General features: G+C 43.6%; 1 protein-coding gene and 1 pseudogene across 1 annotated transcript in view; both read left to right on the top strand.

The window, feature by feature from the left end:
* Window positions 1–16,132, top strand: part of LOC147109791 (histone-lysine N-methyltransferase PRDM9-like) — a 502,134-nt pseudogene that overhangs the window by 98,323 nt on the left and 387,679 nt on the right.
* LOC147109794 (rap guanine nucleotide exchange factor 2-like) overlaps window positions 1–16,132 on the top strand; it is a 97,410-nt gene that overhangs the window by 68,831 nt on the left and 12,447 nt on the right. Inside the window, exons 11-13 of the mRNA XM_086003886.1 lie at window positions 6,166–6,377; window positions 9,074–9,197; window positions 12,362–12,567. Of these exons, the coding sequence (XP_085860012.1) occupies window positions 6,166–6,377; window positions 9,074–9,197; window positions 12,362–12,567 (542 nt within the window). The remainder of the gene's footprint in view (window positions 1–6,165; window positions 6,378–9,073; window positions 9,198–12,361; window positions 12,568–16,132) is intronic.

Below are 16,132 nucleotides of genomic sequence, written 5' to 3'. Positions count from 1 at the left end.
TTAGGTAATGCCATTCCATGTCTATTTTCTTAATCCACTCCCGTCCTAGAAGTGGTGGTCCTCCCTCAGGTAACACGTACAAGTTCATTCCTGGGTGTTCTTTACCCCTATCTCTCACCTTGACTCTTATTTTCCCCACGGGGTATACGTTATGCCCCGTGTATGTCTGTAATACAAACTTGGTATTTCTTAAAGGTATGTGAGAGAATAGCCGGTGGTAGTCCCTTCGGTTGATGACTGATAGAGCTGATCCAGTGTCCAGCTCCATTCTTACTTGGACTCCAGCTATTTTTAGTATGACCCAGATGGCCTGTAGATCCGTTTCTTTACCCACATTGTGGATTCTCAGACTACCCAGCTCCTGGTTGTTTGGGTCTGAGTCTGAATTCTGTTCGTCTGAACTCTTCTCAGCCACCTTGTGTACCTTGTTGTACTTTTCTTGTGGTGGCTTCCTTTGATTATTGGTCTTTTTCCCGGACCGGCATACCTTCGCGATGTGACCCAGTTTGCCACATTTCCGACACTCTTGGTTCTTAAACCAGCATTGATTCTGGTCATGCGTTGTCTTCCCACAACGGTAGCATTTTGTTGTGCTTGAAGTAATTTGGTCCACCCCGAGTGCCGCCGCCTTTAGTTGCATTTCCGCCGTTCCTTTCGCTGCGGCTTCGTGCGATGCAGCTATAAGGACAGCCCTGTCCAGTGTGAGGTCGTTCTCTTCCAGTAGTCGCTTCTGCGTCCCTTCTTTGGACAATCCGCATACGAACTTGTCCCGCAGCGCTTCTGTCAGATTCCCTCCGAACTGGCAGTATTTCGCTAGCCTACGTAGTTCGACCAAGTATTCCGCATTGCTTTCGTCTTTCTTCTGCGTTCTTGCGTAGAATTTGAATCGTTCAGCCAGCATCAGCGGTGTGGGGTTCAAGTGGTCCTTCAGCACAGCCACAATCTCTTCGAAGGTCTGATCCGCTGGTTTATTTGGTGCTATTAGATGCTTCAAGAGCCCGTATGTTTTTGCCCCCATCGAGTTTAGCAATGTTATCGCCTTGTCGTCTTCCTCTATTTTGTTGGCTTCGCAATAGATCTCTATGCGTTCCACGTACGTGGCCCAGTCTTCTATTTCAGAATCAAAGTCGTTAATATTCCCTCGCTTAGGCATCTTTCTTCCCTTGGGAGCAGCACCAGTATTTCTTTAAGTATTCTTATTTATTTGTTTGTTTCTAAGATGGCGGTTTTCCCGCGAAATCGGCGGTTTCCCGCTCTTTCCTTCTCTCCCCGCCCACTTCAATGGCGGTATGTCAATCAAGATGGCGGTTTTCCCGCGAAAATGGCGGTTTCCCGCTCTTCCTTTCTCGCCCCGCCCACTTCAATGGCGGTTTCCCGCTTCTGGCGTCTTCTCCGCCTAATGGCGGCTTCCCGCGCTTCTTCCCGGTGGAAGGGGTACGCTTCCCCCACAGCGGACAGGTTCAGCCACTGGCTGGCTACCGCACAGCTCCCCTTACTCGGCTATGTCTTTTCCTCCCGCCCGCACGGCTCTACCGGCGCTGGGCACACCCCGTTAACGGAGGACAGTTCAGCCGCTGGACTGGCTCTCGCGCAGTCTCTCTCTCCGTACCCGGCTCTGTCGCTCTCTCACCCGCACGTTCGGTGCTACCGGCCCTGGGTACCCCGTTGGTGGAGAACAGCTCAGCCGCTGGACTGGCTCTCGCGCAGTCTCTCACCCCGTTTTCGGCTGTGTCTCTCACCCACTCCCGCACGTTCGGTTTTGCCGGCTCCGAGTACCCCGTTGGTGGAGAACAGCTCAGCCGCTGGACTGGCTCCTCGCAGTCTCTCTCTCCGCACCCGGCTCTCACCCGCACGGTTCCCGTTCGCCTCCCCAGCCCTCTCGCAGACCGGTGTTTCCCTCCCCGGCTGCGGCTGGGTTTCTCTTCCCGCGCCTACTCGCAGGCTCAGCGCTTCGTGGCTGCGGTCGCTGCCCGGATTTTTCCCGCCGATCGCGGTCCGGCTGTCACCCGACGCCGTTGGACCCGACTTTTGGCCGGCACAGCTCCCCCTCGACCGAGGTCGAGTGCTCTGCCCTTATCCTCCGGATACTTCTACACCTTCCCCTACTCACAGTCTCTTCGGCCGCCTTGTTTCTTGCTGGTCGGCTCACTCCGCACCGTGGCAGAAGGGTAGTCAGTGCCTGTTGCTGATACAGCTTTTGTCGTTAGTCTTCCTGCTTTCTGTTGTTGCAGCCTCGTGTTTTCTTTTGGTAGCACGACGAGGGCGGTTGTCTCTCTTCGACGCTCTTCGTTGCTTTTGGTAGTCTTGCCGCAGGGTACGATCGGACTCGTCGCCACTGTAAAGTCTGTGGGTTGTGCAGTTAATAAATACACAGACTTCAGAAGTAACAAACAAACAGGTCTTTACTATTCGAAGGTCCGGGCGAATCTGCCCCAGCAATCCTGCTACAACACTTATATACTGGTGTGGTCACTATCGGTATTACAGTATACAGAAGCCAAACAAATAGTGCCACACCTAAAGTAGTTCCCTTAAAGGTGAACGGTTACATTCAATAGTTCCCTTAAAGATAGACGGGTACATACACTACAGCCTCTTTGTACCGTATTCAGAGCACTAACATTTTTCTCTAAAGCCCTTTTTAGTGTTTTACTGGCATGTATGAATGTTTATTTTCAATTTCACCAGGTACTTTGTGTGATAATTTGTAAACCTTGCAAGGCTTTATTGAATTTAATGGGCAGCAGATTATGAAAGGACAGTGGAATGGTGCAGTTGGCCCAGTAAAGAACCAACTAATACAACTATAAGGATGGAAACAAGAGCAGAAGGGGATTAGGGAGAATGTAAAAATGATGGCGAGAGAGGTAGCAAATGGAAACTGAGCCATGCTTGATATATGACTCAGGCTGAAATTAAACATCTACTACATGCTACCACAACACAAAAGCAAAGCACTGCGGGTGCTGGAAATCTGAAGTAAAAACAGAAAATGTTGGAAATACTCAGCAGGTCAGGCAGCAGCATCAACATCTACCTCTACACATATGTAGGAGAAGCCTGCAGAGAGAGCTGTAAATTTAAAATACCTTCTTTTGTAGTTCACTTTGCCACGCTGGGATCCTTGAACCACAACACAGTGCTGGGAGCACTTGCATAAAAATGAATTTTCATCAAAATTGTATTATGTAGAAGTTGTAACCGAAATCTATTGTTATTCTGTGTGTTGTATTAAAAAAAACGAATCATATGTTAGTGGAAATATCACAGAAGATGGAAAGACGTTGCGGTACTGTAGACTTTAATAGCAGTCCTATATTGGTTTGAAATTACTCTGTTGACAAAAATTTAAATGCATCACTATCCTTTCCAAATGACTCTAATGTGAAGCTTGACCTGATGAGCATCATATTTTCCTTCAAATGATGACTTACTAGAGTAATCTGAAGGAGTTGTAATTCTTCACTTACAAAGCTGTAGTAAAGCTTGATTCGGCAAATGTGTTTCTTTCTATTGGAAATGGAACAATGGCAATGATGAGCTTCTAAATGGAGGGACACAAATGTATCCTTTGCTTTTACTATTGTAAGAAAAGGGAATTAGTGTTAAATAGAGCATTTTCAAATGTGAAATGTTACGCCTTTTTATAAGTTTCAAAATTGTATTGAAAAGTAACAAAAGCTGAAAAACATTAAAAAAAACAAGATTTATTGTTAACACTAAAAGTTGTTCAAGTGCATATTGTGCAAAGATTGCAACCCTACTTAAGGATGTTTAGTGTACAAAATTTTAATGAGTTATATAAATAGTAAATCTCTGACATAAGTTAAAATATTTGCTTGGAATATATCTTTTATTATGATTGAAATATTTAGATTATGTAACTAGTTTCAGTTACAAGGAAAAAGTTTGTAAATTGTAGTCCCAGTGCTAGAATATTGTAGGGGCAAAGGATAAGTGGGTTAGACCAGCAAAGGAAGTCTCCTGTGTAGGGTTCTCAAAATTCCCACATTCCCCCAAAATTATGGATCGAGGGACCCTGTTTGGACAAGTTATTAAAAACAGGGTCCCCAAAATGGCTTCTGTAACCTCGTGACCAAAACCGACAGGATTTTTGAAAGCAAGGCCCTGCAGACAGGCAGGCCCCGAAACGAAACTTAAAATGCAGGAATCTGTGAAAAGGACACTCTGGAGCCAGACAGCTAAAGTATACACAGAATATGCATTCATTCGCCTTGAAATAGATCAAGCTAGAATGGGCCTAGAATCGAGGCCATTAGGCTTCTGCATATTTAATCAGTAACAGCTCACAGTAGCCATCAAGTCAGGATGGGGACAATTAAGCTTCATCCATGACAAACAACCAGGACATCGGGGCCATTAGACCTGGAGACAACTGCTCCAGTAGTCGTTAAAATAAATGGCTGTAATCATTTAAACAAGCCCGCCAAAAGTTAGACAAAAGGACTGACCTGATTTGGCGCGCAGATAAGGAGTTGAAGAACGGGTATAATTGTAGGCCCATCAGTGGTCATCGCTCTCTTGCTCTGCCCTCTTATCGTTTGGCTTTTGGCCTGCTGCCGCTCCTTCTCGTACCCTGGCCTCATGGCGGGCTCTCTTCTCGCTCCCCGCGCTGCTCAACAACCAAGGACGCCCATTACACCGGGGCCAAACGTGGGAGAACAAAATCCGATTCGAAATCGCACAGAACACACAGGCCACAAACGGGCAGACGAGACGAGACGAAGAAGAAGGTGAACCGGTAAAGGCAGAGAAGGGCAGCGGAAAGACGCATTGGGGGACAAACGCCCAGTTATAAGCTGGCGTTTGGTGAATAAGTTGGCATTGTGTGTATGGACAGTAAAAACCCCAGTGTAAGAGCCCAGTTTTATGAATAAGCTGGTATTTTAAGCATGGGTAGTGAAATCATCTAGACGGTAAAAACCGCTAACCGACCCCCAACCGCAACGTTACCGCCGACGGCCACCCGGGGAAGAAGAAGAAGACCCATCACGACTCGACGACGATGGTATCTGAGGAAAAAGGAAGGTGCTATGCATCAACAACTTCAGCGCCGCGCCCTGAGACCACGTGGTGACGGGATACCCCAAAGGACAGCAAGAGCGGACCTCAAAATCAACCCATTTAAAGCAACAGGTTTTGGATTGGTGAGCATGAATTCCTGGCCCCTCATAGCTTAATCTAGTTAGGTATAGGGGGTGGGGTAAGGATAAGGGGATTGTTAATGTAGTTGTTTTCCCTCGATGTGCCGTGTGTTCCCCATTCCCATATAAGTGTAATTGTTTATGCCTGTATTTCATACCAGTAATTTTCATAAGATTGTTTTATTCTGCTTTTAATAAAATGTTGGTTTTCTTGCACCAAACCACTTGTCTACTCGATTTTCTGTATCGCCGCCTGTACCTAAGTCCGGTGTCTGGAACCCAGGGGTGTGGGAGCGATTCGAAGCGCTCCAAGGCAGTCCGAGGTGAAGCTGACTGGGCGCACGCCACCCCCTACACTGGCAATCCCCAGTGCTTGCTGAAAATGACAGTGAGCCAAGGACTCCTCATTAACCAGCATTACTGACTTTCGCAATGAATTCGAGGTGGAAATGGAAAGTGGGGTGTAGCGATTGTTACATTTTTTCTGTTCATTGTTAGCAATATTAAAGCTAGAGCTGAATAATACAAACAGAGAATATATTTCTGCTTTAAACTCAGAAAAATGTAAAGTTTATTTGAATCGATCGTGGAAAATATGAAATTCTAATGGTCTAAGTTGTGCTGTGGATCTTATTGTCTTATAAAGATGCTGTGTTTACAAATGAGAAATGTTTCTGCAGGACGTGTTCACCGGTTATGTTGCTAAATGTGTGCTGCACCCTTGCTGAATGGTTTTGGCTACTGATATTGTGAATTGAAACCTACCCACAATCTTCATTTCAACCCATAATGGCAAACATTCAATGGTTCATATAAAAAAGGGGATACACATCATTTCTGTCTAGTGTTTTAGAGATTGAAACATTGCGGTTTAAAAAATTTTTTTTAAAGGTGGCTAAATTTCAAGTTAAGTTGGCAGTTTACTTCTTAAAAGACCTGTTTAGATTTTGTTGTAAGTAATACATATTGTAATTTTGCTTTGTCTTCTCTCAAAACCTAGTGGTCTACAACTTGCACCGGTGGCACGACTGCGGAATACATGGGAAAAACTTCCACGCAAATATGAGAAGTTATTTCAGGATCTTCAGGATTTCTTGGACCCTTCCAGAAATATGGCTGAATACTGCAATGTTCTCAATAACCAGAACCTGCAGTCTCCCATTATTCCTCTCTTCCCTATGATCAAGAAATATCTGACATTCCTGCATGAAGGTAGCTCTATTTAAAAAAAAAAAAATTGTGACTGTGGTTTCATTTTTGCAGTTTTCTCTACTTTAAATATCAGTACTTTTTTCACACCATGCTCATGATTTGTCAATTATCTTGTTATGGTAGCACATCTTGCATTACCATTTAATTACTTTGTGGGGAATTTTAACCTGAAAAAACTTGGGGCGAGGGGGAAGTTAAAGTGTTAAAAGTCTAAATCCTGACCCCAACCCGCCTCCGACCCGCCCACTTCTGGGTTTAACTGAGGGGTCACGGGCAGTCAACCCACTGCCAGGAGGCGGTTTGGCACTTTAACTATGATAATGAGGTCTGGAAGCCTCATGATTTAAGCTGGTGTGTAGGTTTGACTGTGGTTGGCCGGGAATCCCAGGCCTCAGGACTCCCGGTAGCTGCAGTGAGGCGAGGACCGCCATGACTGTTGCACTGACCCCTATTTATGCCACGCTATTGCGTGTTCAGCAGTAATTTCAATTTCATCTCGGGCCTTAGGTGACTAATATAAATAACTCGAGCTTTATGAATTTATCTGAACCACTCAATTAAATTACTGTGTTGTGATCATTTCTAGTTATATCCTATTCTCCACTAGATGAAGCTATGTCACCACAGGTCAATTTATTTGTTTCCCAATAAAGGTACACTTGTGTATATTGTATCTTGTATACATCGGAATGCTAAAGAAGGGAAATATTGAAAACAAAGTTTTACTCTTGTCATTGAGCTTGTGCAAGCCCATCACTCTTCAAGTATGAGGAAATTATGTAGTCACGATATGACTTGGAATTTATCAATAACAGTCTGTGATATGGGGACTGAAAATAAGAAGAATTTGAGGATCTTTCTTCTATTGGGTGAAGGGGTTCCAGGCCACTACCCTGGCCTGAACCCTACTGATGGGGCCCACATCCACCGATGTGGAAGCCAGTACTCCTCACCTCACTGGGCGTACAACTCTCCACAGATGCACCGGATCCCAACTGAGCCAAAGGTGTAGGTACTGCCGGTGTAGGAATCCCTGCCCCTGGCTTTGTCCCATTGCAGTCAATTGCCTGGTAAGTGTGAAGGAAGGTTTTGCCCCTAACAAGGCCTGGACACTCTGCACTCCACAGAAGAAAATGCCACAAATTCTTATTTTTTTAAGTAAGTGATCAGCCTCCTAACACAGCATATGGCTGCAGTCGGGTGCTTGGGTAACCCCTCCCCCCAGGATGGACAGGCACTGGTGCTTCCAGCCACCATCGTGGTCTTTGTTTTTTGGTAGATTCTGCTGGTCTCCTAGCAGAGTTGCAGCAGCAGACTCACAAACCCCCCAAAAGATTTCTGTATTGTTCTTTATCCTTTATAACAGTTAACTTTCAAAGAATACCGAAATATAGACTGAAAGATCAATGACTGTTAAGGTGACTTTTATTTGTCAAGCTGAGAAATGCTGATGGTACTGGAAACTGCACGCCATTGGGCCTAGGTTTTTAAAAAACTAGGTCAACATCCCTGGGCCGCCTAGTTAAGAGGTGATGATAGAACTGAGCTCTGGAGGTTACAAACCCATTAGTTTCTTATGTTTATTTATGATGCCCTGCTTTTGAAATGCATGAATAGTAGAAATGGAAGTGAGCCCAACAAAGCTTTCTGTCCTCAGTGACATTCACTTCTACCATTCTGAGCTGAGTGCAAAACACATGAAAATCATGACTTGAAAGTAGAATTGGTTAATCTTTGCATTCAGCAAGGCAAGGGATGTTAGTGCTGGGAAATGGCTTCTTTCCTGCTTTGTGTATCGTCTCAGCATCAATTAATCCCACATTAGATGCACCACATTCAACTGCACAGTAAAGCTTCCTCTATTTTTTGGTTAACTCAAATCTTTGAAGAGAACTTTCGACTGCACTTCATACATTTTTTCCAGCATTCTCACCAAACATCCTTATGTCCCTTCAGACTGAGCTTTGTTGAGTTGAGGTTGCTAAAGCTCATTTTACATAAGAATGTTATAAAGTTGAAGAAAGCTTTCATCCCGTCAGTCTCGGCTGAGCTCAGACCGAGGTTCCTTAGCTGAAATGACTCTATGCTGGTCCATGCTGCTACCAAATCCACTATCAAAACAATGTTTTAACTTTACATTTTTATAGTGTTTGCAGGCATTTGGATGATGTAAAATCCTGGGAAAGAAATTGAGTTTAAGAAAGTAAAACACAGGAGAATCATAGGTCTCACTACACAGTCTAATCTTTCAGAATGCCATGTATTTATAATTACGGTGTGATTTCCCTTTAACCTTCCATTTTCACTAATTAATTTGCAACGTCTACGTTAGCATAGCTGCTAACCATTAATAGCTCTATCCTGATTTACGGTCGGTGCCGTCCTCCTACCAACATCCCTATTATTGAAAGCAATACTCATCATGCAGCCTCATACTCTGACTCATTCCTTCACTGTTATAAAACTTTGGAATTCCTTATTTCACTCAGTCTTTCCTTCCTCCTACAATTTTCAGACATTTCAAACTCAAGCTTGCTGTCATCCATTCCCTACTTCCTGATTTACCTTTTCAACCTTGATGGGGTCTCAGTCCTTCGCATGGGGTTCTCTGGATGTTAAATAGACATTTTAATGTGTAAAATTGAAATCTGTTTAGCTGTCCTCGTCAGGAATCATTTTATTTTTTCTTCCCTTAGGGAATGACTCCAAAGTGGAAGGTTTGGTGAATTTTGAAAAGCTACGGATGATTGCTAAAGAAATCCGTAATGTTGGCTGTATGGCTTCAGTTAATATCAATCCTGCTTTTATGTTCAGAACAAGGTTAGTGCTATCTGTTCACAGAATAATGGAATCCATAGTGATGTAAATTGAGCCAATGAAAATTATTCATTGTACAGAATTAAATACCTCCTCAGAAAGGCTGGATGTGGATAAAATTGCTTTTTGTTCTTAAAAGAATAAGCACAATTCAGATTGTTTCAATCCAGAAAACACAGCAGCATTGGTGCTCTGAGGACACAAACACCTTGCTTTCCATTGAAGTAACCTGCCTGATACCTAAGTGCTAAGAATTGCATAATCAGCAAAAAAAGTGTAATTATGTTACAGTTATTTAATCATAGTTATTTTGGCGCTGTATGTTTTTGGTGTTTCATCCAGGTGTACAGTGTTTCACAAATTTTTTTGAAATGTCTCTTTCTTCTGCAGTGCAATGCAGGCCTTACATTAGCAGTCTGTAGACGACAATTCAGAAGTGTCTTATATTTTATACTATTGAACAGGAGCTAAATGAATGCATCAAATAGCTCCTATTTGTTACTATAACTGACAAAATTGTGTACAGTCCCGTATTTTGCATATGCACTGTTTTGATTTTCCAAAATCAAAAGTATTAAATCAGTTCAAGTTTGTAAACCCATGATGGTGAGAAATTGAAAGTACTGACCAAAGAACAGCTGTAGTAACTTGAATAACAAAAGCCCTCCCATAGCGTCCTTGCACTCATTTTACTAGTTCCTCTTGGAACTCTCTTTAAAAAAAGATCGTGGTAAAGTACATACATGTGTATCAGCAAGGACTTGCATGCAGCAAGCTAGCATGTGCACCATTTTCAAAAAAATTAGATTCCGATCCTGGGCCTCCTCCAACTGCCGGCGCGCAGTGCTTGCGTAACCCAGGGGTGCAGTTAGTTCGATGCATCCCCTGGGATCACGTGGGCCATGGAGAACCAATGGTAGCAGGGAATGCCCATTCATAAATTTGACAGGAAGAGCTGTCAAAAGTATAAATACTATAAGCCCCCAAAACATAACTAAAACTTCAAATAATTTTTTTTTTAATCACAGTTTAAAAATCACTATAAATTACATAAAATAACTATTTTAAACAATATTTTAAATTTTTGAAAAATTAATTACAGTTTCTAACGGGGCTAAAAATAAACTTACCTTTCTTTAAAGTATTTAAAAATAATAAACCTGTGGAAAAAATGTTTTAATTTTCATTAATTCACCACTTACCTTGTTAAAAGCAGGCCTTGCGCCTGCTTTTTAAAAGTGTAACTGCTGGAGACTTAGGCCTAGAAATTCAGTTGCTTACGCCACCAGTTTGCGCCCAAAGAGGCCACTCAGAGGCTTTAGCGCCACTGGCCACAAACACCGCGATATTTAGCGGGGCACTAATGGCGGTGTTAGCCTGTAGCGCTGCGCCGCCACCGATGACGTCATCGGTGTGCGCAGCGCCCCGCTACAGCCCCGAACGCCATATTAGGTCGCGCCCGCCTCTTCCGCGCCGGCCACAAATAGCGACCGGTACACAGGGGCCAACCTGTGGCGGTAGTGGAGTGAGTTAAGGTGGAGGTGCGGCCGGCCGCTTTTTCGGCGGCCGCCTGCCCGCACCTCCGTCCCCGGCCTCCTACACCCCCCCCCCCCCCCCACCCGCGGCATTGCCGGCTGTTTCCCGAGAGCCCGGCACTTCTCCTTGGTGCCGGGCTCATTTGCCGGCACTCGCGAGCGGGGATCGCGCTGTTGCAGCCACCTCCCCCTTAACAGTAGGAGGAAGGCCTGCAGTACCGCTGCGTGCCGTGCCGCAGCGGGTGGTGCTGCGGCATTTTGCGCGCCGATATTCAGTTTCAGCGCCCCAAGCGGGGCGCGGGAAGCCTCGTTTAGCGGCCGGCTTCCATTTGGGGCGCAGAAACTGAATATCCCGATGGCGCAAGTGGCTCCGCGCGCAGTGGTAATTCCGGTGCCCAGGTGAGCTTGGCGCCCCAAACTGAATTTTTAGCCCTTAGACTCCCGGAAAAACCTGAAAAAAACCCCGAAAGTTCCATGCGCACGCGCTGCCTCTCCGGCGCACGTGTTCGACCTCTGAACCCCTTCAGTTAAGGGAACGGAAGTTCTGGTTTCCCACGCATGCGCTGTGCATGGACGAAACTGGCACTTCCGTTGGGCCTACGCGTGAGTACCCAGCGCGTACTCACCCGTGGGGACCCGAATTTCTGGGCCAATATATATGATAAATTGTCAGATTTTTAGCCCTGAAAAACAGTAACTGTTTAAAAAGTCTTTTTAAAGATAGACATTTAAAAAAATTGACAGTCATAATTATGTGGACAATTAAGTATTATAATTACAATATACTTCCCCTTTCCTGCAGCATTAGGGATTGAGTTTGACTTCTGGTTTCATCAGTGGTTCAGCTTAATGTTGGGTTTGTATCTCCCTTGACAGTAGTTGATAGAGATACATTTTAATAAACTTTAGGTACTTATAAATGGAAAATTGGATTTTATTTTTTTAACTTAATTTACTTTTACAGGGAAAATAACCACATATTTATACATAATTTGTTAAATACTTCCACTGTAGTGGAAAAGTTTAATTCTAAATATTTATCTGTATTTATTGGCATCCTGGTAGCTCAGATGGTGGGAGTGATTTTTGAAGTCTCAGCATTCAGTGATTTTTGGGCTAAGCTGCTGATGGATTGCAGTCCCAGTATCTGTTTATCTATCTTATGTAGAGGGAAAAGTTCCATTCTTTGTGAGTGGAAGAGATTGGCTGCTTAAATTGTACCTTCCTTCTGATCATAAAGTGGTGTAGAGAAATATTGAGTTAATTTTGTTTTTAATATTGTCAGGATTTATTATAACTGCTATTTAACATCAGTCCTGCATAAGCTTCAACTCCTGCTCCAACTGTTCTGCCGGAGTAGTAGCTTCTTTTAAACCAGTGGGCAGAGATGCTTATAGTGCTGTAAAGTTTGATTGCCAAGTTGAAGCAGGATAGGGCTATCTGCAGAGTAGTTGCTGGTTTTTATTTCCCTTTCACTCTTCATTCCGTTTCCTTCATTTTTGTCTGTCTGACTTACTGGAATGAGGCAGTGTTATTTTGAGCTTGAACAAGACTGACCTCAATCTGACTTTTGCATGTCCCAGTCATTGACCTTCCATGCTGAAACCAGCGGCATCTCTCTTTCCCCTGCAGCAGGTTGTTGAGCTACGGCAATACAAATGCTGCAATGCTGGACGAGAAACGGGTACGTCGCAGCTTGTTTCTCAATGCAAAGGAACTCTACGAAGATGCAAAGATGGCTCGGAAAGTAAAACAGTACCTTGCAAACCTTAACCTTGACATGGATGAAGAAAGCCTGCAGGCCTTGTCACTGCAGTGTGAGCCAAGCACTAAAAGATGTAAGTCACGGAACTTTTTTATATTCTTTGAGAAAACGTTAATTAATTTGCATTGTATCAACAAATGAAGCAACCAGTAGTTCAGATTTCATTAGGCTGTGGGTTAAAGGAAACATTCAATTTCCTTCCAGTTGTGAAAAACAATAAATAACAATTTTGAAATGGTTTATTAAAATACTAGTAGTCTTGACTTTAAATATGATGTTTTGTTACAAAAGAAATAATTTATAATATGGTTCTTCTGTATAATTAAAATGAGATCATCCATTATGAAGTTAGGATTTTAAATTCTTTTTGTGATAGAACATCTGGAGCAATCTATAACATTCCTTCACATGCAGTGTTTTAACTAAAAATAATGCCTGAATGTTTACTTAAAACTTCAACCTTTAAGTATCAATTGAGTGCTCCCGATTCACGACTAATATGCCAATCCCATTCAGCAGGTTGAAGCTGCTGTCGTTGCTGTTCAATTTGCAGGTCCAGTGAAATGACAATCACCTTGGGTGAACTGGTTTAAGTATTTAGCACTGAAATATGCACTAATATTACAGTTTAAACACTAGAAAGGCTGCAATAAACCAACACTTAATTAAAAACATACTATGTTAAATATTTAATTCTTATTTATGGTATTAATGAGAAGTATTCCCATGGGGACCAATTTTGAAGTAAAACCAAAAAATGTTTTTTGGACGATTTTAAGAGATATGATAAAGCAGTATCTTCCTATAAAAAGCATGATGAGGACTCGGATTTTGCAATCAGCGGCGAAGGAACAGCACTTGCCATTCACCTTGCTGACATCTGCCCACAGAGTTTTGACCAGCTTCAGATTGCAGATTTGCTCCAATGCGACGTTTTTTCCAGAGCACCGCCCACTACAGGGGATCTGTGGCATCTGTGAGCAGGTCAAGTAACAGCAAGGCTATTCAACCAATCAGATTGAAGAATCCTCACTGAGACACGCAGGGCTGGATTTTCAATGGGGCCTGGAGGCGTGATTGGAGGCATTAGGGGGGGGGTTAAAATCGCGAAAACTGGCGGGCGGGACCCCGCCGCCTGGTTCCCAACTCCGAGCAACTTTAAATCAGTGGAAGCCCTTGCGGTTGACAAAAATATCTGGATTGCGATGGGGTGCCTTAAGGGCCACATGTGTGCAGTCAACGACGCCCTGCACCCTTGGAAAGCCTGCCAGATGAGCTATTCCAACCGCACGTGCCGTGACACTTGCTTGATCATTGGTGAAATGGATGTGATTGTGTGCGATGGCAAAGTGGGCATCGGTTACCTGCGTGATGCAAGTGTGTGCGGCCGCCTGGGAGATGCCGCTGATGTCTGCTGCTGATCCCTGGAATGAGCCTGAGGCAAAAAAGTTGAGTGCGGTGGTGACTTTGACGGCCACTGCTAAGGGTTGTCCACTTGGTCCTCTGGCCTGCAGGTCTTTTTGCAGCATTGCACAGATGTCACCCACTACCTCTCGTGAAAGTCGGAGCCGCCTTTGGCACTGCTGCTCAGACATGTTGAGATAGCTGACCCTGTGTCTGTAGACCCTGTTTGGGTGGTATCTCCTGCGCCGACAGGCTTCCATGCGCTGGCCCCTTCTGGCCTGTGCATCTTCAGGTGGGTGAGCAGAAGCTTGGCACTCCTGTTGTTGCTGCTGCTGTTGGTGCTGCTGTTGTTCCTAGTTCTGCTGGTGCTGCGGCTGGTCTTCGTCCTCATCTAATGTCCAGAAGGGAAGGAAATAAATGGCTCCCATGCTTCTGGTATATGCCTCAGTTGATGAAGCGCTCAGTGAAGGTGGCGAGAGGGGTTTCCCAGGAGGTCACACTGGAGATGGGTGTCAGGCTCCAAACTTCCACAGCTGTGGTTATGCCTTCTAAAAGCTCCCCCAGACCTGAGACTACAAAGTCCTGCCACCTGCAAATGATGGCTGGTCAAATCTCCACTTAAATGGTTGAGCTGCAGCTGATAGTCAGCAATCCAATTGTACTCCCACCAGGTTTCGCTGTCGTGTTTCAGAACAGGCGTGTTTCACGTGGGAAAAAGGTTAAAATCGCAAAGGCCTTTCAAAATGGCATTATAGAGGCAATTTAGTGCTTGGTAAGGGCCTTAACGGCCTATCCCGCATCTTGGAGGCGGGACGGAGACTTGACCATTAGACACGAATTAATGAAAATTGCTTGGAGGCGGGTTTGGCCCGCACGCCAGTTTTTGCAATTTAACCCCCCCCCCATACGCCTCCAATCCCGCCTCCACGGCCCAATGAAAATCCTGCCCATAGTGTATAGCATCGGATGTAAGATTACATCGGTGTTCTGGTGTTTTTCTCTTTACCTTTGGATGAAACTTTGCAGGACATTCCTCTGGGGAGTTGCATGGGTTGGGTTGAGTCCACAGTAGTGCAGATTTGACATGGTTTTAGAAAGGAATGGGCGAAATGGGACGTATTACCTTTCCTTGTTCCATGTTTTATCTTCTTGTGAGCATTGATCATTAATGAGGCTGCGATAATCTCATTTACATGTGCAGGTTCAACAACTCCAAGTCAGATCCCTTGACTATTTCAACAAAATGTCCATAATACCTACAGATAGATTTGAAATATGCAAAAATGTGTTAATGAGAAATCCTTTAAAGTTTTTCTTTTCGAAAGGTCCTGAGAGTGATACTTTTCCAAATTGGTGAGGACCAATATAATGACAAGGGTAGAAACTATCTAATGTAATTATCTTCATGGGCTCTGAATATGGTTACACTAACCATTTTGTTAATTATTTTATTTTTTTGTAAGTATTACAATTAACAAGTAATATAGAGACAGGTTATATTGTAATTGTAGATGCTATACTGCCAAAAGTACATGTTTAAAATCTCAATTTCTGGATTATTTGATAGTTAAATGGTTAAGATAATGCTTACAGAGCAGATTCATTGACTGTCTTGTACTGTAGCTGCATTAATTATGTGGAATTTTGTTTCAGCCATGGAATTTATATAAAAAATTAATAGAAACACATTTGAGTATATTATACATTGCTGATGGTGTTTCAATTGGCAAGCTGTAAACCTAAGGGATCGGGTAACAGATGTCTTAAATCATGGAGAAGTGCGGTCAATATTTCAAATGGGATTATGCAGTAAAATGAAAACGTGTTTCATCTGTATCCATAAAATGTGACTTGCAAAGAGGAGAAAAAAATGAGTTACTTGGATTAGCAATACACATCCACATTAATTCTCGAGCCAACTGGATTTGCAGTTTGGAGAACCATAAAAGAGATTTTATATTGTAAATAAAGCATGATTCATTTTTTCAGTAAATTGTTATATAAAGGCTGAATAGTACACACAAAAAGGCAGAATGCTTACTTCCATGGAACAAATAGGCACAGCGAATGTTTGCAATGGAATCTTTATTTCATGAAAAGGTTATAACCAGACTTGAAAATAACAGAAATGCTGTATTGGGACTAAGTTGGAAAAAATGGCCCTTGGTAAAGTTTTTCTTGTGTCAATAATTTGCAGGCCTCGAGTTCACATTTCCATTGATGTGACTGAAAAA

Source organism: Somniosus microcephalus, chromosome 12 (assembly GCF_052327205.1).
Source record: "Somniosus microcephalus isolate GS21.2 chromosome 12, FLI_Smic_1.0, whole genome shotgun sequence".
Classification (NCBI taxonomy): Eukaryota; Metazoa; Chordata; class Chondrichthyes; order Squaliformes; family Somniosidae; genus Somniosus; species Somniosus microcephalus.
Note: the sequence above shows the minus strand (reverse complement) of the source record. Positions and strands in the feature narration are given on the sequence as shown.